Source organism: Pongo pygmaeus, chromosome 16 (genome assembly GCF_028885625.2).
Source record: "Pongo pygmaeus isolate AG05252 chromosome 16, NHGRI_mPonPyg2-v2.0_pri, whole genome shotgun sequence".
NCBI classification, from domain to species: Eukaryota; Metazoa; Chordata; class Mammalia; order Primates; family Hominidae; genus Pongo; species Pongo pygmaeus.
In genome coordinates this window covers 46,960,560-46,982,753 of record NC_072389.2, presented here as the reverse complement: position 1 = coordinate 46,982,753, position 22,194 = coordinate 46,960,560, and the positions used below count along the sequence as shown (strand labels likewise).

Genomic DNA, 22,194 nt, shown 5'->3' with positions numbered 1-22,194 from the left:
CCAAAATCTAATGTAGTTAATATTCTACTTTTTATACAACCCATCTTTAATTCGTTTAATTAAAACTAAAACTGTGGGCTGGGTGTGGTTGCTCACACCTGTAATCCCAGCACTTTGGGAGGCCGAGGCGGGTGGATCACTTGAGGTCAAGAGTCGAGACTAGCCTGGCCAACGGGGCAAAATCCCATCTCTATTAAAAATTTAAAAATAAGTTGGGCATGGTGGTGCTCGCTGTAGTCCCAGCTACTCAGGAGGCTGAAGCGGATAATCGCTTGAACCTGGGAGGTGGAGGTTGCAGTGAGCTGAGATCACATCACTGCAACTGCAGCCTGGGCGACAGAGCTGTCTCCAAAAAAAAAAAAAAAAAAAAACACACAAAACTAAAAATGTGGACAAGAGAAGGTGGTCTAGTCTAGTAAAGTCAACTACTGATGTACATCTACATTAAGGAAAGCAAAGAATGTCCCTCCTACCTGTGGCCTGGTCTTTTTTTCTGGAAAGAATCAAAGGTTTCCCCCTCCTGTTATTTATAAACATCTGCCCAAGATCTACAGATGATGTAGAAGATCCTTCCTGCTGTTTGCTAATTCTGGGAGACATGTCAAACTCATCTGATCCCATCTTCTTTTTTCTTTTTTGTGCCTCTAGTGCTTGCTGTTTTGCATAAATATACTCTAGCTTCTTCAGGACCACTTCTTCTGTCTTACCTGTAAGTTAACAGAGAATACAGTAGCACTTTCAGCACTACCCCACATAATAAGAAACAGAGTCAACGGAAATCTAATTGCTTTAACTATATTCCCAAAAACTATGGAAAGTAAGGTGATTACAATTCACAAGAAACAACCCACCCAGTCAAAGGATAACTGTGCTGTAAACTGTGGCAGCCAAGCTTTCAATTAAGTATCTGAAAGATCTACTGAGGATTTCTTCTTGATAAAGCTGTAATTATGCTCTTTACCAGAGATTATTTACTTATCTCACCTGAAAGAGATGATACTTTCCGTATCAGAATATTCCGTTTTCGAGTCAGGAGATTTTTCTGTCCTATCAATTTGTCTGCCTGATCTGTTAGTCCCTGAATTTCACTGAAGGCCTAGAATAGAAATAGTGGTATTATTGAAAATTGATCCACTCTTTCTTTAAACACAGGTAAGGCCTATATAATTTCTCTAATGAAAAAAAACTTAATCTGACATCTTAAGAGAATTTTTAAATTCCATTAACAATTGTTGATGTTTCAGAAATTATTTTTTGTTAAACTGCAAGAGGATCTCTGGCTTACACTTTTAAGGAATGTGACCATGATTATTTCCAAAGAGCATCACTGAATGGTAGTAGGTATTCCACCACTGCGAGGAGATGCAAAACACCTGTGCTCTGCTTAGATTTTAATAATCAACTTTAAGATCATCTCCTAGTCTAACCAAAATCTGGTTGAAATAACCGCTCTAGAGGGATATGAATGCTTATCCTGTACTCCTCCAGCTTCTACTTAAAAACTATTTAAACGAAATTACTTTAGATATTCTACATGCAAAGTTAAAACTTCTGCTCCCTTGAATATTTCAGGTTTTCTTTTAAAATGACTGTCAACTGTTAAGCATATTAAAATATCACTTATGCTGTGCTTTACACTGTGATAACCTGCACTAAGCGCTATCAAGAACACCAATGTAACGAGAATGTGGTCAACATGGCTAACCAGAGTTTCTGACTCTATCTGAAGGGATAGCTGTGCCAATTAAGAACCTGACTTTCGCCTGGGTGCAGTGGCTCATGCCAGTAATCCCAGCACTTTGGGAGGCTGAGGTGGGCGGATCACTGCAGGTCGGGAGTTCAAGACCAGCCTGACCGACACAGAGAAACCTCATCTCTACTAAATATACAAAATACAAAATTACTACTAATCTACTAAAAATACAAAATTAGCCAGGTATGGTGGCGCAAGCCTGAAATCCCAACTACTCAGGAGGCTGAGGCAGGAGAATCGCTTGAACCCATGAGGCAAAGGTTGCGGTGAGCCAAGATCGTGCCATTGTACTCCAGTCTGGGCAACAAGAGCAAAACTCCGTCTCAAAAAAAAAAAAAAAAAAAAAAGAACTTGACTGTCAATGAAAACCTACTGTGACTTAGCACAATGATTTTCCCCCTAAGGGATTTATTGGGCATTCACTAGTCCATATTCAACTGTTACATTTAAGTAGCTCTATTTCAATCTCCCTTATATGTCAGTGGATTATCTTTCTCATATCATCGGTAAGAATCTCTTAGTCAAGCTCTTACTGTCATTTACACAGAACACTTACTCGAGTAAGAATGAGACTTTTGGAAACCTTGGAAGAATGAAGTAATCCCAATGTGATCTTTAATTTCTCAAAGAGATCCCTCATTTCACCACGCCGCCGCCGCTCATTGGCAGTGTGTGTCCGGCGATAATAAGCAAACGCTTCTGCTTCTTTCTGTAGTTTGTCACTCCAGTAATCAGGCTTCAGTTTTAGAGGAATTGGTGGAGCCTGTCCAAACAAGATTGCCTCCTAAACACCTTGAACGTGTAGATGGCCCTCCTACTCTGTTCCAAATGACACTGCTCTATTTCAGGCACCCATTACCTTTTTGTCTGGACTGTTGTAACAGCCTCTCAATTGGTCATCTTACTACCAGTCTATCCTTCCCTCAAATCTAACTCTTACAACGCCAACAGTGTAATTTCTAATACATGCTAAAGTGATCTTACCAGCTCTCAGTTCAAATTTCAGTGATTTTCAAATGAGGAAGAAATTGTATATGTTACAGGCGTAGGAGATCTGAAAGAGCTTAAGTATTATATTACTAAAACTTGTTTTCATGATACAAATTACATTAACTGTTTTTCAAAAAATACTGTAAGATCCTCCTCAATCTGGTAAAGAATCAACTGCCACTCTTCTAAATCACCTTTCTCTCCAACCATTCCTATCTGCTAGAAATTCCCAAATACACTACACAATCCCACACCTCCCTGACATTACACAGGCTTTTTGCCTGTACCTAGATTACTTATCCCACCTCTTACCTAAACCCCCATAACATTTAAAACTTAACACTCAAAACTCAAACTCTGCACTTTTTCAGGAAAGTCCTTCTTGATCCTCAGAAAAGCTTAAAGCCTCCTTTCTCTATCTTATTTATTCTATTACAATCTTTGCATATAGGACTTAAAATATATGAAGAGGCTGGCCAGGCACAGTGGCTCACACCTATAATTTCCAGCACTTTTGGACGCCGAGGTAGGGGATCACTTGAGGCCAGGAGTTTGAGACTAACACAAGCAACACAGTAAGACTTCATCTTTACAAAAAAAAAAAAATACACACACACACACATATTAAGAAGCTTATAATGAAAAGCAACTGTGCCCTGAACTTGTACCTGGATCCTCAGAAACAATCACTTTTTAATTCTTTTAGCAGCTTCTTCTAGTTCTTAAATCTATATCCTAAACCAAAAATAGTAACATAAGCTTATTTTTTTCCATTTTCAATGCTATCTATTGACTTCTTGCTATGCAGAAGAGGATTCAGCTCACATCACTCTTATGTCTTACCATCTTATCATCCCAATATAGTTACATCACTACTTTTAATTGCTCTACTGATCCCTTAGCAACTTGAATTCTACCTTAATTTCTTATTTCATCAACAATAAACAATCTATCTTGCCTTTCTACTTTGTAAAATGAGGGTATCAGCACCTGTATCCTTCCCTTTATTTCTTCTTCCCTCTCTCACCTCCCAATTTGTCATTTGTATTCTCACATTTTCAAGACTGAAATTAAGTCTTCTATATTTTAATCATAGGTTATAAACTTTAAAAAAGCATCAACATTAACTATTATGACATTATAAACACTACTCATACAAAGTGAATAATATTTCCTGTCCTGTGCAGTTTCTTGGTTTTGTGATTTTTCCCTCTGATGTTTCTAATCGTCTCTGTTTCTGACACTGTTTGCTTAATCATAACTCTGACCGTACCCAAAAACTCTACTGTAAAAGCCACTGTCTTTCTAAAGTTAAACCCACTATGCATTAACATAGAATGGGAGAATAAAACAGTCAAGAAGACAGAAAGAAAAGCAATATAAACATTAAATATAGCAAAGTGCAGCAAGAATTTGCATGTAATTATTTGGGTACAAAACAATGGATTATGTAAATAAGCTATTATGAAAATTCTTGTTATATCTGAAAAATGCTTCAGAATAAATTTTTAAAAGCCAAATATAATGATATATGCCAATAATTACAACCATGCAAATACGTTGTATCATATGAGTCCCAAATCAGATCAAAACCAAACAAACTGCACTATGATTTTTTAAAGGAACCAAATGCCACCCTCTACTTCAACCCAACCCCCATCATTGTCTTTTTTTAATCTTTTAAATTAAGATAGAAAAACAAGTGGAAAACAATTTAAACAAACCAAACTCTCCTCCATGCCTACTGTTGGTTAGGATAAACAAAAAACCCTGCTTAATTATGTTACTATGATATAAACCAAAAAGATTAAGAAAATTAAAGGTTTATGGATCCTGAACTGCTAGCCATTTTGCAGAGCACAGTTTTTTAAATCACTTAAAATCATGAGCCCAAGCAAGAAAAGAATGGCAGCTTGTTTTACATCAGACCATTACAAGAATAGTTTTCAAATAAGCACATATATTCTCATAAATTTCATATCCATTTTTAACTCCTCTACATTAGTCTATCCTCTGAGGAGAAGAATTAAAAGGGAAAAAAAGGACATTAGCAGTATAATTTCATTAAGGAGAAAAAACTGATTATATTAACTCACTGGCAAAAATAGCCCTGAGAAAAAATCGTGGCTAATATAGCTAATGTTGTTTCAACCCTAAGATAAATGTTAACAATTTTATTCAATGAGTAATTATCACTAAATATATCCTAAATACCTTTCGACTCCTTTCAGCTGCTTTTTCATCTGCAGAGATGTGAGTACAGGACCTGGATAAAGACAGGATTTTTCAGTGTCTTACTGAAATTTAATAATCTAAGACCTATTTCACAGCTATAACCAAACCATTCCAAATTACAACCAGTTTCTTTTTCCCAAGGTGTGATATATGGCCACATTATTTACTTGACATTATATATTTTCTCTAAAAGTGTACAAATAGTCACTAAAACTTCAAATTACTTTGTACAATCATGAAATATTTAATACACAAAACCATATAAACAAATTTAAAATCGTCCTTCAGTATCCAGGGAAGACTCATTCCAAAACTTCCAACAGTATCCTTGAATACTCAAGTCCCTGATATAAAATGGCATAGTATTTGCATATAACATAGGCACCTCCTCCTGTATACTTTAAATCATCCCTACATTACTTATAACACCTAGTACAATGTAAAAACTAAGTAAATAGTTGTTATACTGTATTGTTTAGGGAATAATGACATGAAAATAAAGTCTATACATGTTCAATACAGATGCAATTTTTCTTCTTCCAAGTATTTCCAATCTACAGTTGGGTGAATCCACAAATACATGCTTTCTATATTTGTGGATACATGCTTTTCCATTATAAACTTGGTCTTCCCATCTGTGAAGGAGGACCAAGCGTATAATGAACACCCACATATGAACCATCTAGCTTGAGAAATAATACATCTCAAAAATACAGAAGGTTCTATGTGCAGTCTACTCAATCACATTCCCTTCCTTCCTTCTCAAAAGTAACCATTCTAAGACAGAGTTTACCATGCACACTTTTGTAAGTTTTACTAGAAATATACATATATCTAAACAAAAAAAAAAGTACCACTTTAAATATTATATACTATACTATATCTTTCTGCAACTCATTTGTTTCATTCAATATTCCACCTGAAGGCCAGGCACAGTAGCTCATGCCTGTAATCCCAGAACTTTAGGAGGCCAAGGCATGAGGACTGGTTGAGGCCAGGAGTTCAAAACTAGCCTGGCCAACACAGCAAGACTCCGTCTCTACAAAAAATATCGAAAATAAAAGTACAAATAAATTACACCTGAGATATGTTGATACGCAGAGTTCTAATTCCAATTGTTTTAACTGTTATATAGTTATATAGTATTCCACAATGTGAATTTCCCCGAATTTTTTATTTCAGAATGTTAGTAGTTATTTAGCTTGTTTCTAAATCTTCATAATAGCAAACAGTGCTGCAATGGACAGTCCCATACACAACCCCTTGTGTAAATTTTTCTAGGGCATAGGAGCAGAAGAAAGATATGCACATCTTCAACTTCAGTAACTGTTAAACTGGTAATAACAATGTACACTCCCACTTGCAGTATGCGAGTTCCCATTGCTCCACACCTAGATAACTGTACCACCAGAAATATCCACTTTTGAAGTCTTATGGGCGTGAATTGGTAAAGTCACTGTGGTTTTATCTGCATTTCCTTAATTACTTGTGAGGCTGAACAAATGTACATGTGTTTGCTGGGCTTTTAGGTTTCTTCTTCTTCTGTCAACTGTCTCTAATATCCATTACTTTTCTACTGGGTCATCTTTCTCTTACTGACTTGTAACTATTTTTTTATACCCTTGACACTAATCCTTTGTTAATATGTATGGCAAACACTTTCTTCACATCTGAGTTTGCCTTTTCACTGTTTTCATGGTGTTGTGACAGAATTTTTCAATTCTTTTAACCTTTATTTTTAATTAAATTTAAACAATAATTTAAACAAATCTAATTAAATCTTTAATTTTTTTTTGAGATGGAGTCTCACTGTGTCTCAGGCTGGAGTACAGTGGCACAGTCTCAGCTCACTGCAACCTCCACCTCCCAGGTTCAAGCAATCCTCCTGCCTTAGCCTCCCGAGTAGCTGGGACTACGGGCGTGTGCCAACAAGCCCAGCTAATTTGCATATTTTTAGTAGAGACAGGGTTTCGCCACGTTGGCCAGCCTGGTCTTGAACTCCGGAATTTAGGTGATCCGCCCACCTCGGCCTCCCAAAGTGCTGGGATTACAGGCGTGAGCCACCACGCCCAGCCTAAATCTTTAATTTTTTATTTTAATCTGTTCCCTTACAGTTTTTGTGCTGTGTGTTGGTTATTCTTGGCCCTTTACTACTGCAATCCATTAACATGTTATCTCTCTCCATTTGTTGAATTCCTCTTCGTCTTTCAACACAATTTTGTAAGAAAAGTCTTATACAGCTTGTCAGAGAATGTTCTCACACAGCATTTTTCCTGTTACTATTGCAAATATTTTTTAGAGTTTTTGTCTGTTGCCATTGTTTACAAACTCAGTTTTAGTATACAGAACTCATTATCCCAGACTAAACTCATTAAGTCTAATTAAGTTTTTAAGGGATTTAAATTCTTTCAAGTTTAGCCAGTAGGTAACTGAAATAGCCTGCAAACAGCTCCAGACTGAAGAAAACTGTTAGTCCTATTTTCTACTCCTTCAACTTTCTCAGCATCAGTAGGAACGAAGAACTATTCTTTCTCAACTCATAGCCACTTTCATATCATCGTAGTTAATGAGATGACAGGAAAAGTACAATGCCTGGCACAAAATATCTTCCTTCCCTACTCTTTCTCACAGCCCAATCCATAATCAATATAAGGCTTACTAAAACAGAAAAGGAAATAAATTTTCCTGAGCAAGTCATCATTCCTTCCATATTTTCATCTCACCAGTGAAACAGGAAGAAAAATTTTCCTACCTGTATCTCACCTGTTCAACTAGTAAAGTAACCAGATTTAGAATGTAATGCCTATTCTTATGATAAAAGAAACTAACCTTTGTTGAATAGTCCACTTATATCAGTTACTATGCTAGTTGCACATACTACCTTCATTTAACACTTCAAATGGGGGCATTTTCCTCATTTCATAGGTAAAGAATCTGAGGTTCAGAGAGATTAAAGATTTGCCCAAGGTTAAATACCTACAAACTAGCAAAACTAGTATTTTATAATACCAGTCTATCGGGCTCCAAAAGCATATTATTCACATTTACACACTGCCTCCTACCAACGACCAAAGAAAATTAATTACCCAAATTCTAGTTCCTCTCCTCATCTACACTAATCAGAAAAAAAGCTAGAGGAAGAAGGAACCAGGTCAGTTACCCAGAGCTCCTGAACAGAACATTTCATTTTGTTTCTGGTTACAAAGCTACAAAAACAACAATCCAAAGAGAAATAAGACTTACGGCTGTTTGAATGACTGTGTGTGGGCCACTGTGGTCTTCAGGTGAGCAACACTGATTTCCTCTGAGAACTCTTCTACAGTCTCAATGTCCACGTGCTCCTCATCATCCTCAATGTATTCTACACAGTTATTCTGAAATACATCATTATAAAAGTAAATAATGTATTGAGTGGCAAGCACACCTAAACTTTTCAAATGCTTGCTCCCCTTATAAAACCAACTAATGCCAAACATTCATGTTATATCATGAGTACTGATAATCCTAAGATTGTTAGTCATAATAAGGAATTAAGACAGAAAGATAACATATCATTAGAATTAACAACCAAGAACTGTAAGTCATATATATTATATATAATATATATTATATATTATATATATTATATATAATAATATATAATAATATATAATAATATATAATATATATTATATATAATAATATATAATATATATTATATATAATAATATATAATATATATTATATATAATAATATATAATATATATATTATATATATATTATATAATATATATAATATATAATATATAATATATAATATATATATAATTATATATATATATATATAATATATATATATAATATATATAATATATAATATATAATATATAATATAATATAATATATATAATAATATATAATATATATTATATATAATATATAATATATATTATATAATAATATATAATATATATTATATATAATAATATATAATATAATAGATACCATGGCCAGCCATGGTGGCTCACACCTATAATCCAGCACTTTGGGAGGCCCAGGCAGGTGGATCGTTTTGAGTTCAGGAGTGCAAGACCAGCCTGGGCAACATGGCAAAACCCTGTCTCTACAAAAAATACAAAAATTAGCCAGACATGGTGGCGCTCGCCTATAATTACAGCTACTTGGAAGCCTGAGGTGGCAGGATTGCTTGAGGCCAGGAGTTCGAGGCTGCAGTGACCCAAGACTGCACCACTGCACACCAGCCTGGGAGACAAGAGTAAGAGTGTCTCAAAAAAAATTAAATAAAAAATAAGTAAACAGACATAATTAAACTTAACAGCGTCCTCAAAGGACTGCACTGATGCTTCAGTGTTATTTCTAGTGGACAAGGTTCAGGCACAGATATATTAAGGCTTCATAAATCTGAAGATTAAATAACAGTAAAATAAAATTTGGTGAAAGAAATATAGAAAGGAGAAAAATTCAAGTGCCACTTTAAGGGGGCTTCATGACCAACATCCTATCAGATGCCCACAAATCAACACACATTAGCATACACAGGCAGGTATGGAAATAGAATACAGCCCAGTCCTGCAACTCTCTCAACCCCACAGAATGAGAGCTTGTAAGGAATTTCAGATTTCAAAAAAGCCCAGGATTGCTGTACTTCCTTATTATACCAAAAAAGGAGTCAAAGTGTTTACTGAGCACCTGTCACAGAAACTTGCTAAATATTTTATGTAACACTAGAGTTATATGGATATATCAGATAAGCAGATCTTTTTAAGTCCACCTTTACAAATAGTGTTTACTTGCAACATTTCTGTGCCCCCTCAAAAAAAAAAAAAAAGTGTTTACTATGCCAGAAACATAGTAAATGAGCCCGCCTCCCGGGCTCAAACAATTCTCCTGCTTCAGCCTCCCGAGCAGTTGGGACTCTAGGACTGTGCCACCACACCTGGCTAATTTGTGTACTGTTAGTAGAGACAGGGTTTCACCACGTTGGCCAGGCTGGTCTCAAACTCCTGACCTCAGGTGATCCGCCTGCCTCAGCCTCCCAAAGTGCTGGGATTACAGGCGAGAGCTACAGCGCCCAGCATAACTGCAGTATTTCTAAATAATATCCAATAACTTCCACAAGGAAGATTTAAATTAAAGAAGCTATTCACAACTTCCCTCACAGTATTCCAATGCTAATCATAAAGGTAACATAGGTGTGAGATGTGCAAATAAAAACAATGTAGACTTTAGATTTTAGAGATCACTTAATATGACCTTTAAAAAAAAAAAGTATAACTTGTTTGCTTGTCAAATTCCCTATTAGTACATTCAAGCAATGCCTCCTTGTATGATTAAGATACTTCAGGCTGGGCACAGTGGCTCATGCAATGCCTGTAATCCCAGCACTTTGGGAGGCCAACGTGGGTGGATCACCTGAGGTCAGGAGTTTGAGACCAGCCTGGCCAATATGGTGAAACCTCGTCTTTACTAAAAGAATACAAAAATTAGCTGGGCATGATGGTGCCCACCTGTAATCCCAAGCTACTCAGGAGGCTGAGTAAGAAGAATCGCTTGAACCGAGGAGGCAGAGGATGCAGTGAGCCGAGATGGCACCACTGCACTCCAGCCTGGGCGACAAAGCGAGACTCTGTCAAAAAAAAAAAAAAAACCTTTAAAGGTTCTATTATGTAAGTTCCACTAATAGTAATAGTTTTCACTGGTTTTAAAGTTGAACTGTTTTTTGGTCTCATGTTTACTTGGGCTGACTTACAGTGTGAGACCGCAAAAAACACAAAAAAATCAGCAATATAACTCCTAAAGTCAATGAATTTACATCCATTCTTGAAAAACATTAGGCTATGGAGAGAAAGTGTAAGTCAAATGAATATAGAATCATCCAATTTTAGAGCAAGATCCTCCTTTATAAATGAGACAATGGAGGTACCGAAATAACCAATATAAGAACATTAAGACCAGCCTGGCCAAGATGGTGAAACCCCATCTCTATGTAAATACAAAAATTATCTGGGGCAGTGGCGGGCTCCTGCAATCTCAGCTACTCAGGAGGCTGAAGCAGGAGAATTGCTTGAGCCCCGGAGGTGGAGGTTGCAGTGAGTCGAGTTCGCGCCACTGCACTCCAGCCTGGGTGACAGAGTAAGACTCCGTCTCTAAAATAAAATATTTCAACATTTTAGATTTTTAAAACAGTAATCTTTTTGTTTATTTTATGTGCATAAAGCAGTTAAGCATTAACAGAAAAGGACCAGATAACACAAAGGCAGAATGAATCTCAAGGAAGTGCGATTGTAAAACAAGCAGTTGTATGACAATCAGTGCAGATGGCTGTCATCTGCTCCTGAAGAGAAGGACACAGTTTAGATTTTAGGGCACTCTACGGGCAGCTAGTTATGATCTCCCCATGTTTTACATCAGACCTTATGTCAGGGGTCAGCAAACCACAGCTCACCAACAACCTTTTTTTTTTTTTTTTTTTTTTTTTAACCCGAGACGGAGTTTTGTTCTTGTCGCCCAGACTGGAGTGCAATGGCGCGATCTGGGCTCACTGCAACCTCCGCCTCCCGGGTTCAAGCGATTCTCCTGCCTCAGCCTTCTGAGTACTGGGATTACAGGCACCCACCACCACACCTGGCTAATTTTTTGTATTTTTAGTAGAGACAGGGTTTTGTCATGTTGGCCAGACTAGTCTCAAACTCCTGACGTCAGGTGATCCACTCACCTCGGCCTTCCAAAGTGCTGCGATTATGGGTGTGAGTCACCGCACCTGGACTTTTTTACTAAAGTTTTAATGGAATACAGCTGCTTTTATACTACAACAGCAGTCAATCAGTTGCAACAGAGAGCCGTCTAGCTCTCTGCAAAGTCTACAACTATTTACTATCTGGCCTTTTACAGAAATCGTTTGTACAACTCCTGCACTGTATCAATACCTGACAGTTACTTATTTCAGTAAATACAACAACCCTAAATAGGAATCCTATAAAAAAACTTCAGGAAAATAATAAAAATAGGCCATAAAGGTCATATTACAAAGGACGATGACCAAAGCCTAGAATATAAATTCCAGGGACTAAATATTTAATTTTTGGAAATAAAAGCAACTCAAGGCAAAATGGTATTAGAATATGATGGTATTTTCCAGTTTTTCTCCAAAAACAAAAACATCTCTCTATATGCAAGTGAATAGGTTCTCCTCCAATTCTAAGGTCATCCATTGCTAGTTTCTGATTAACATCTACCAGAGAAGCTACAACCACCTCACATAGAAAACGTCATAGAAATTGACTGAGATCAAATGGGAGTAGTGGTTTTGGGATTTTAAAAATCTAACTCGGTAGGGACTCTCAAGCACCTATCCCCCAAATGCTTAAGCCAGCCTTCCCATAAAACCAGACAAGTCTCAAAGAATAAAAGTTCAATAAATGATGCTTGATTGACACAGCCTAAAGAACTACTAAGCCATTTAAGTCATAATCTAAACCTAGGCATCCAATTAAATGTATTATGCCTTAGTGATCTTCTGAAAAAGCTTCTGTCTTTAATTAAATCATTTAAATCCTTTAGGTTTCAGTCACAACAAAAATGGGCTCACCACCTTTTCTACATCATCAACCTCCTCACTCTGGTAGTCAGAAACAACATCCACAATTTCATCAATAGAATCATCGGTTTTCTCATTATCATCTTCATCATCTTCTTCCAAATCCAAAACAGTGAAGTCAGTACTGCTTCTCCCACCCTTCTTCTCTTGCTTTGGTTGTATCTGTTCTCCAGGTAGCAGTAAGTGACCCTGAAAATGTCCATTCCCTCTGCTGCTTTTTGCGGCTCTCCTAGGAACAATGGAGAAGGCTGAAGGATTAGAAATCCTACTCCAAGAATCACATTCAGTTTTCAAAACTCTGGCATCTTCAGCAATTCCACTTTTTCCAAGTAAGTCAGAGATGCCTTGTTCTTGCTGAAACACATCTGAATTTTCCTGACATGTCTTTGTTTCTTTAATTAACTGCTCGTCTGCCTCTTTCTTACATTCCTGTGAAGCTCCGACACATTTCCTGGTTAAAGGGCCCTTCAGATGTTTTCTCCATCTTTCCCTAATACTGTCTTTCTCCAGAGAGTATCCACATTCCTTCTCTTTGGCCTCTGGCTGTAGATTAGATTGCTGCTCCATAACTTTGCTTCCTGACAATTCAAATTTACTTTCTTCCTTAAAGGAGCCTGGAAATTCACTTGAGTTTTCTTCTGGATTGTCGAATCCTTTCTGCTGTTCCACCTTCACATCACCAAGTTTTTGATGCTGTACTTTACTTAAATTTTGGACTGTCTTATTACTGGCTTTTTCAGAAATGGTCCTAACTTCTAGAACAGCCACTTTTTCTTTGGAACTCTTAGGATTCCTAGCCCCATATTCTTCATTAACATCTTTATAATCTTGATCTGTATGTGACCCAGTGATACAGGAATGCTCAGATGGTTTGACAGTTGCAGAACCTTCTTCTGGAAGGGATTCTTCATCCAAATGATCACCCCTATCTTCCAAGGAATCATTCAGAGTTTCTTCTGAGGTAGCAGCTCCTGAGTTTTGTTTTATTATATTAGCCTCAGGGTCTACAGCCTCTCCTTCTGACTGTAGAACCTTCTTCGTTTCTTGCTCTCTTTTTATTGAGTTTGTTTCATCTTTCTGGTCTGGATTCTGAGATTCTCTCTTCATCTGAAGGGAAGCAACATGTTGAAGAATGGAGCTAGGAACAGGCTTTTGTCCTGGGAGCTGTAACAAGGCAAAACTACCAGACTGGAGAGGAATAAGACTGGCTGTACCAACAGGCTGTCCTCCTGAGCTATAGGTTATTTTGGTTTCAGAGCCTGTTTTACTTGCAAAGCTTTGTGGTTCAGGAGGAGAAATCCTCAGGGTCAATGTACCAGCCTGAGACACAAAACTAGCTCCAGAGGAAAGCAATGATGGTGCCTGAGTGATAACATTCACTGCTGAAGAAGACCCAACAGCTTGAATTACAGGATTCATGACAGAGAAAGCAGAGGACGAAGTGGAAGATGGCGGAGTCTCAGAGGGTTTGGAAGGAGCAGGTAACCGGATTCCCATCACAGACCCTGGTTTAAAAAATGAGAGAAATTTTTAAATCATAACTGCCCATATCAAGACTTCCAATGTTTGCTTTTCTTTTTGGAAAAGTAACTCTTAAGAGATGAAGAAAAACAATCTTGGTGTATTAACATACCATATGGCCAAGTGATTCAACAAAAGAAAAGTTCATGAAAAAGAACTTTATACCTGGGTTCCGAAACATGACAGGCTGTAAGTTGGGCTGGGTATTAGAGCCTCGAAGCTGATGCAAAGGTAGAAGCTGGACAATCTGCCCATTAGGGTGCCTGAATAGATTCATTCCACTTGGACTCCTAACAGGCTGCAAGACCATCCGATGTCCCTGAAGTTGTGTGTTTGAGACAGGTCTAAGAGTAGGAGAACCCTGCTGCACTGGAATCAACAACAATCGAGGTCCAGCACGTTTCACTGTGTTAGGAGAGACCTGTGGAGTAGCCACTGGAATTTGAGCAGCATTTTCTGAAAAACAGGAAATGGAAACATGGTACCCAAATTTCCCTTTCACATATGTAGGAAAAAAAAGTATTCATAATATTTTTTAAGACACAGTCTTGCTTTGTTGCTCAGGCTGGAGTGCAATGACACAATCTCCACTGACTACAACCTCCGCGCCTCCCTAGTTCAAGTGATTCTCCCACTTCAGCATACCAAGTAGCTGCGACTACAGGTGTGCACCAGCACACCTGGCTTATTTCTGTATTTTTGGGTAGAGACAGGGTTTCACCATGTTGGCCAGGCTGGTCTCAAACCCCTGACCTCAAGTGATCTGCCCTCCTCGGCCTCCCAAAGTGCTGAGATTACAGGCGTGAGCCACCGTGCCCAGTCTTTTTTTTTTTTTTTTTTTTTAAAGAGACAGGGTTGCACTTGTCACCTTCAGTGCAGTGGCTCAATTATAGCTCACTGCAGTCTCAAACTCCTGGGTTCAAGAGATCCTCCTGCCTCAGCCTTCCAAGTAACTGGGACTACAGGGATGTGTCACTACACCTGGCTAATTATGTTATTCTTTGCAGAGACAGGGTCTTGCTTTGTTGCTCAAGCTAGTCTCAAACTCCTGGCCTCAAGTGATCCTGCCATCTCGGCCTTCCAAAGTGCTGGGACTGCAGCCATGAGCCACCATGCCCAGTCATTAAGGCACAGAATCTGACCTTGCTGCAAATAACTTCTAATTTGGATTATAAAGTTGCTGAAATTCTGTAGTTTCATAATACACTATTTATGGCGGAGAACAGCCAGACATTACGGAGCTTTACATTTAGAATGGTAAAAAATAGAGTATCAATTGTCAAGAGGCACATTTAAAGAGATAATACTTTTGCCTAAAGAAAAACATGGTTATCTCTCTAAATCTGGATTCCTGTTAAAGAGATCATTCATGATAAAATTATGATTCAACTTTATTCTTTTGAGACAGGATCGCACTCTGTCGCCCAGGCTAGAGTGCAGTGGCGCGATCACAGCTCACTGCCACCTCGAACTCCCAGGCTCAGCTTCCCAAGTAGCTGGGACCACAGGTGCACGCTTTTTTTTTTTTGTAGAGATGGAGTTTGCTATGTTGCCCAGGCTGGTCTGGAACTCCTGGGGCTCAAGCAATCCTCCTGCCTTGGCCTCCTAAAATGTTGGGATTATAGGTATGAGCCAATGTGCCTGGCCTCTTCTTTATGTTTTTAAATAAAATCCAGATTCTGCACAATTTAACTTTAAAATTAAAGCTCATAACACTTACTAGAGTTATGGCTCAATTTCTAAGCTTATACCAACTGAGGAAGATAAAGAACTAAAAATCCTTGGTTTATAAAGGGCTTTTTGGTTTTTAAAATTCACTAACAAACATGCAAAGCTTGAAGGTTTGTGGGAATTATTTTTCAGAAGGAAAAAATTACATAAGCCCCCCAAAATGGAATGAAATTAAGAGACATCAAAGAAGCAGGGAAATAAACCTGACTTAGAAGAGGCAAAGGATGTTTTTAAAACAAGAAGAAAAAGCAGAAATTTAATGTAGAAGATGAGAATTAACAGAGATTTCAAACCATTAATAGTACTTAAACATGCCCTTTACTGATTGGAAGAGATATTTCGAAATACTAAAGACATAGGAAAAAACAGTATGAGTAATCTAGATTTTTTTTTTAGATCAGAGAGATAAAGAGGTAGGAATCATGGTAATAGTAAACATAAATGAAACCGGTCTAACATTACTATTCAAATTGGTGACCTTATTTAACATTAATAAATAAAAATTGGTAGGCTTATTTAACAATAAATAAAACTTTAAAAGTTTGCTACTGAAGAGAAAAAAAAAATCAAACAAATGAAACAAAACAAAGACTTTAGCTTAACATGTGATTCTCTATCAAACAGGCACTCTGCCCACACAAAAAAATATCAAATTTTGAAAAGAAAGTCATGGTCATAACATTTAGATGAAAAATTATATAGAAAATCCAAGACTACTCTTAAAAATTAAATAAAACACAAAACCAAACTGTTCATGAAAATAATCGTGTGCAATTTAAACAAAAAATATTCATCTACCTTTTTTTTTTTTTTGAGACGAAGTCTCGCTCTGTTGCCCAGGCTGGAGTGCAATGGCAAGATCTCGGCTCACTGAAACCTCCGCCTCCCGAGTTCAAGCGATTCTCCTGCCTCAGCCTCCAGAGTACCTAGGATTACAGGCATGCAACCACCACATCCGGCTAATTTTTTTGTATTTTTAGTAGAGACAGGGTTTCACCATGTTGGCCAGGCTGGTCTTAAACTCTTGACCTCAGGTGATCCATCCGCCTCAGCCTCCCAAAGTGCTGGGATTACAGGCGTCAGCCACTGTGCCTGGCCATATTAATTTATCTTACGTGAATTAAGAAACAAATATGTTAGTGCATTCTTAATTTTTCAACTTTTTTCTTCAAATTAACTTTTAGAGAGTGATTCAAAAACATTCAGAGAATGAAAGCAATCTTTAATATATACACTAAATTTGTGATGGTTTACTTAAATGTGTGCAAGGGAAAGGAAGGTAAAGAGAAAAAGGAGAAAAATCAAATTTTAAAAGCACAGATATCAAAGTGCCAACAGGGGATCCTCTTTATAAATAGAGAAAAAAATTACACACACTTCCTTAAGTAGCAGTTACCTGAGTCAGGTCTATTTATTTTAAAAGATTAGAAAACTTGTTAAATGTTAGCGTTTCCTGGCAGGATGCAGTGGCTCATGCCTGTAATCCCAGCACTTTGTGGGGCCAAGATGCAAGGACTGCTTGAGCCCAGGAGTTCAAGACCAGCCTGGACAACATAGCAAGACCTCGCCTCTACTGAAAAATCAAAAAAATTAACCAGGTGTGGTGGCACATGCCTATGATCCCAGCTACTCGGGAGACTGAAATGGGAGGCTCACTTGAGCCTGAGATGTCGAGGCTGCAGGGAGCCATGATCATGCCACTACACTCCAACCTGGATGACAGGGCAAGACCCTGTCTGTCTCTCTTTCTCTCTCTCTCTATATATATTTTTTTAAAATAAAAATACATTTTTATTAAAAATATATCTACATACGTTTTTCCTCAAATGGTATTATAGAAGATATTTTATGTACAGTCTTTGATGATATATCCTTAATGTTACTCTAGTATTTTCTAGCTTTCTTCTTTAAAAAAAAAGACAGCAAAGCCATGTGCTCAGAATATATAGTAGCTAACAGGAATTTAATGATTTTTTTATTATTATAGTTTCCAGTATATTTCTTTATAGGGTTAACCTCTATTATGCCGAGTAATGCTGGTTTCCAATTAATGCTGTCTCTTTTAAAAACACATTTACAGCCGGGCGCTGTGGCTCACGCCTGTAATAATCCTAGCACTTTGGGAGGCCAAGGCAGGCGGATCATGAGGTCAAGAGTTCGAGACAAGCCTGGTCAACATGGTGAAATCCCGTCTCTACTAAAAATATAATATACACCACTGTGTGGTGGCAGGCACCTGTAATCCCAGCTACTCGGGAGGCTGAGGCAGGAGAACCACTTGAACCTGGGAGGCGGAGGTTGCAGTGAGCTGAGATGGCGCCACTGCACTCCAGCCTGGGCAACAGAGCGAGACTCCATCTCAATAAATAAATAAATAAGCAAACACACACACATTTACATATAAAAAAGCAGTTGATTAAAATAAAAATATTAGGTAGGTGACAGTACAGATGGGACTCTGCAAAATATGTGAATGCATATCCTGAATAACTGAAGTCTGAGAAACAACAGAACTACAGAAGAATAAACTACTATATTGTTTCATGAAAGAATTAAGAGTACAGAAAAAGACTGGAATCCATATGGTTTAGAAGACATGATCTGTTAAAATATAACAGATATGCACCTTGAAATTCAATAGGAAATCAAAGTAGCTTCACTAATGACTTCACTCCCAAAATTATGTATCAGACTAATCATGATTTACAGGCTTATTTATGGGAAGAAGCACAAGACAGACACATTTAATATTGTGATTCACAAGCCGGACATGGTGGCTCACGCCTGTAATCCCAGCACTTTGGGAGGCCAAGGTGGGCAGATCACAGAGACTGAGACCAGCCTGACCAAAATGGAGAAACCCCGTCTCTACTGAAAATACAAAAAATTAGCCGGAGGTGGTGGCATGCACCTGTAGTCCCAGCTACTCGGGAGGCTGAGGCAGGAGAATCGTGTGAACCCAGGAGGCAGAGGTTGCAGTGAGCTGAGATCCTGCCATTGTACTCCAGCCTGGGCAACAGAGCAAGACCCCATCTCAAAAAATATATATATATAGACACACACACACATATATATAGATTCACTTTTCCCTTCAACAGAACTTCAACTTACAAACTAACTCTCAATCTCTTCTTCCATAAAAGACAGAGAGGAATTTGGACCACATCACTAAATGCAAAAATATTTAAGAGAAAAACATCAAAAACCAAGACAGAATTGCTATTGGGTAATTATTTCCCCTCAAATCCTGCAAAGTCTCTTGCTCTTTTCCATATTAGTTCCTCTATGAGTAGATTAAAAGAACCACTTACTTTAGCTAGTTGCATCTGGATATAAAAACTACACAAAGTGTACGATATTCCTATTTCAAATTCACTCAACCAAAGCCAATAAAAGAAATACTTTAACTAAAAAGTTTATAGAAATATTAGAGCCCTAAACAAATATGCCTCCTTGTTTCTATTTCAATCAGTTCATGTCCAGCAATTAAATAGATGCTGATTCATTAGTGATTTTTACTAGACAAAAGGAGATGAAGTCTGCTCATCTGTTGCTAATTAAAAAGCAGCACCCCCCCCACCCCACAAAAAGAACACCTGCATTTGGGGCTCCCTCCTCAAAGATGTGCACCCCTAGCTCTCAGCACACAGGTCATGTTTCCTCCCATGCCCATCTTAGTGGCTCAGAGCTCCAGTCTTACCTGCATTACTTCAGTATCCTTCAGCCACCACTTCCATTTTAATGTTTTTGAGTATTTTGAGTCACAATCTCCAGCTCCACTAAACTATCAGTCAAGATTGTTCAAGTTCTCTCTCAAGGTTATCAGTTATTGTTATTAATGTTCTGCTTACAAAACTGCATATATTTTCAGTGATTTATCCCAATCCCGTATTAACCATGAGCCCTATTAATTTTAGTGTTCAGTTTTGCAGCATGCAGAGGTTTTCAGGAATACATGTATCATGTTACAATAGAAATACCTATACTGTTATCCTCATGTATCTACAATCCTATCACAACCACAAAGTTATATAAATAGGTGTACAGTAATAAAGCAGCTAGTAACATCTAGGCCTTACCTGGTCTCTGGCTCACTGGTGGACTCCCATTAATTCCTGAGAGTATAATAGGAACAGAGCCCAGAGATGAAGTTGGTGTGGTCACCATGGAGGAAGATGCAGCTGCAGTCACCACGACTAAGGAGGTGGAAGCAGTGGAAGCAACAGGAAGAGTTATGGTTGAAGGAGATGCTACCAAAGACTTAGGAAAAGCAACTGAAGCCACAGGGGTAGTTATCCCAGTGGTTTTGGTAAGGTTCACAGTGGCTGTAGACTGGGTAGATGTTACAGGGGTGCTGGTATTAGTAGTTTCAGAGACCTCAACAACCCCTGTAGTGGTGGCACCAGAAGAATAAGTAGTTTCTTTAGTTTCCACGTCAGAAATAGCAGTCATAGGTGTCACAGCAGTAACATTTTCTAAAAACACTTGAGGGGTGGTAGTAGTGACAGCAGCAGTCACAGGGCTGCACACCTGAACTGGCTCAGAAGAAACCACAGGTGTGACGACCATTACTGGAGAAGGTCTGATACTGAACTTCTGTGTCCCTGCCAGGGTTTGGGGTGTGCTAACTCCAGGTATCTTCTGCTGCAACGCTCCAACTTTACTCATCACAAACTGTGTGAACACACCACCAGGAGAGGGTCGAGCCGCTGCAAATAGAAATTTGCAGGTCAAAAATCTTCAGTTCTCATATTTTATCCTCTTAGTGACTGCTTACCGACATTTATTGTGCACCACTGGGTCAATTTCTTACAGGTACTACCTACCTGCATTATTTGTGCCAATTTCTTTTTTTTCTTTTTTGAGATGGAGTTTCTTTCTTGTTGCCCAGGCTAGAGTGCAATGGCACGATCTCAGCTCACTGCAACCTCTGTCTCCCAGGTTCAAGCAATTCTCCTGCCTCAGCCTTCCCGGGTAGCTGGGATTACAGGCATGCGCCACCAAACCCAGCTAATTTTTGTATTTTTAGTAGAGATAGGGTTTCTCCATGTTGGTCAGGCTGGTCTTGAACTCCCGACCTCAGGTGATCTGCCTGCCTCGGGCCTCCCAAAGTGCTGGGATTACAGGTGTGAGCCACCACACCCAGCATCTGAGCTAATTTCTACTCTCAGAAATCAAACGATTGCCTTGACCAAAAACAAACCTCAGTTCTAACACGAAAGGGATTAAAATTGAGTGTTCCAGGCCAAACACAGTGCTTTGGGAGGCCGAGGCGGGCAGATCATGAGGTCAGGAGTTCGAGACCAGCCTGGCCAATATGGTGAAACCCCATCTCTACTAAAAATACAAAAATTACCTGGGCATAGCGGCACGTGCCTATAATCCCAACTACTCAGGAGGCTGAGGCAGGAGAATGGTTTGAACCCAGGAGGTGGATGCTGCAGTGAAATGAGATAGTGCCACTGCACTCCAGCTTGGGAGACAGAGCAAGACTCCGTCTTGAAAGAAAAATTAAAAAATTAAATAAGAGTGTTCCTACTAAAATTCTTTTGACTGTGCAATATATTCAAACTGTCAGGATACTAAAAAGGCAATACAGTAGCAAAAACTTCATCACCTAAAACAGATAAAAGAAAACAAGAGGGTTTGTTTCCCCCAATTTCTAATGTAAAAAGTTGTTTCTACCATTTCCTACTGTCTGAGCACTCTCACCTCTTTACAGCTGTGCTATTATGAGATGCTTACGTATTACATATTCCTAAAATATATAAAGACATTTCTCAAAACAGATCAGGATAGGATTGCTTTTTTTATTTCCCTTAATCACAACCGAAGCTGCTTTAATAAAAGGTAAAATAGATTCTTTTTTTTTTTTTTTTTTTTTTGAGATGGAGTCTCGCTCTGTCACCAGGCTGGAGTGCAGTGGCACGATTTCGGATTACTGCAACCTCTGCCTCCCGGGTTCAAGTGATTCTCCTGCCTCAGCCTCCCGAGTAGCTGGGACTACAGGCGCATGCCACCACTCCCGGCTAATTTTTGTATATTTAGTAGAGATGGGGTTTCACCATGTTGGCCAGGATGGTCTCTATCCCTTGACCTCGTGATCCACCCGCCTCGGCCTCCCAAAGTGCTGGGATTTCAGGCGTGAGCCACCACGCCCGGCCAAAATAGGTTTTAAGGCAAACAATAAATATCTTCTATCTTCACACAACTCTAACCATTCAGCCAGAGATTTCAATTGACACTCTTTCTAACATTCCTAACAGATTTGAAACAACAAAAAGAGAAATTCAATAAACCAACTATAGATACTCTCAATGCTAAAACACAAATGCTTTAAGAAGGTAATTTATTACAGACTTCAGC

At 38.4% G+C, this 22,194-nt stretch overlaps 1 protein-coding gene across 27 annotated transcripts in view; it reads right to left on the bottom strand.

Moving 5' to 3' along the window:
• MGA (MAX dimerization protein MGA) overlaps nt 1–22,194 on the bottom strand; it is a 157,393-nt gene that overhangs the window by 6,948 nt on the left and 128,251 nt on the right. For 15 of the 27 annotated variants that reach the window (XM_063652597.1, XM_063652600.1, XM_063652595.1 and 12 more), the window contains 8 exons: nt 19,908–20,537; nt 14,263–14,553; nt 12,568–14,081; nt 8,222–8,352; nt 4,958–5,009; nt 2,310–2,516; nt 985–1,096; nt 474–707 (listed from right to left, as the gene is read on the bottom strand). In XM_063652597.1, coding sequence (XP_063508667.1) covers nt 474–707; nt 985–1,096; nt 2,310–2,516; nt 4,958–5,009; nt 8,222–8,352; nt 12,568–14,081; nt 14,263–14,553; nt 19,908–20,537 — 3,171 coding nt within the window. Of the gene's footprint in view, nt 1–473; nt 708–984; nt 1,097–2,309; nt 2,517–4,957; nt 5,010–8,221; nt 8,353–12,567; nt 14,082–14,262; nt 14,554–19,907; nt 20,538–22,194 lie in introns of those variants that run through there. The other 12 variants (XM_063652601.1, XM_054451793.2, XM_054451795.2 and 9 more) reach the window with 5 other exon arrangements.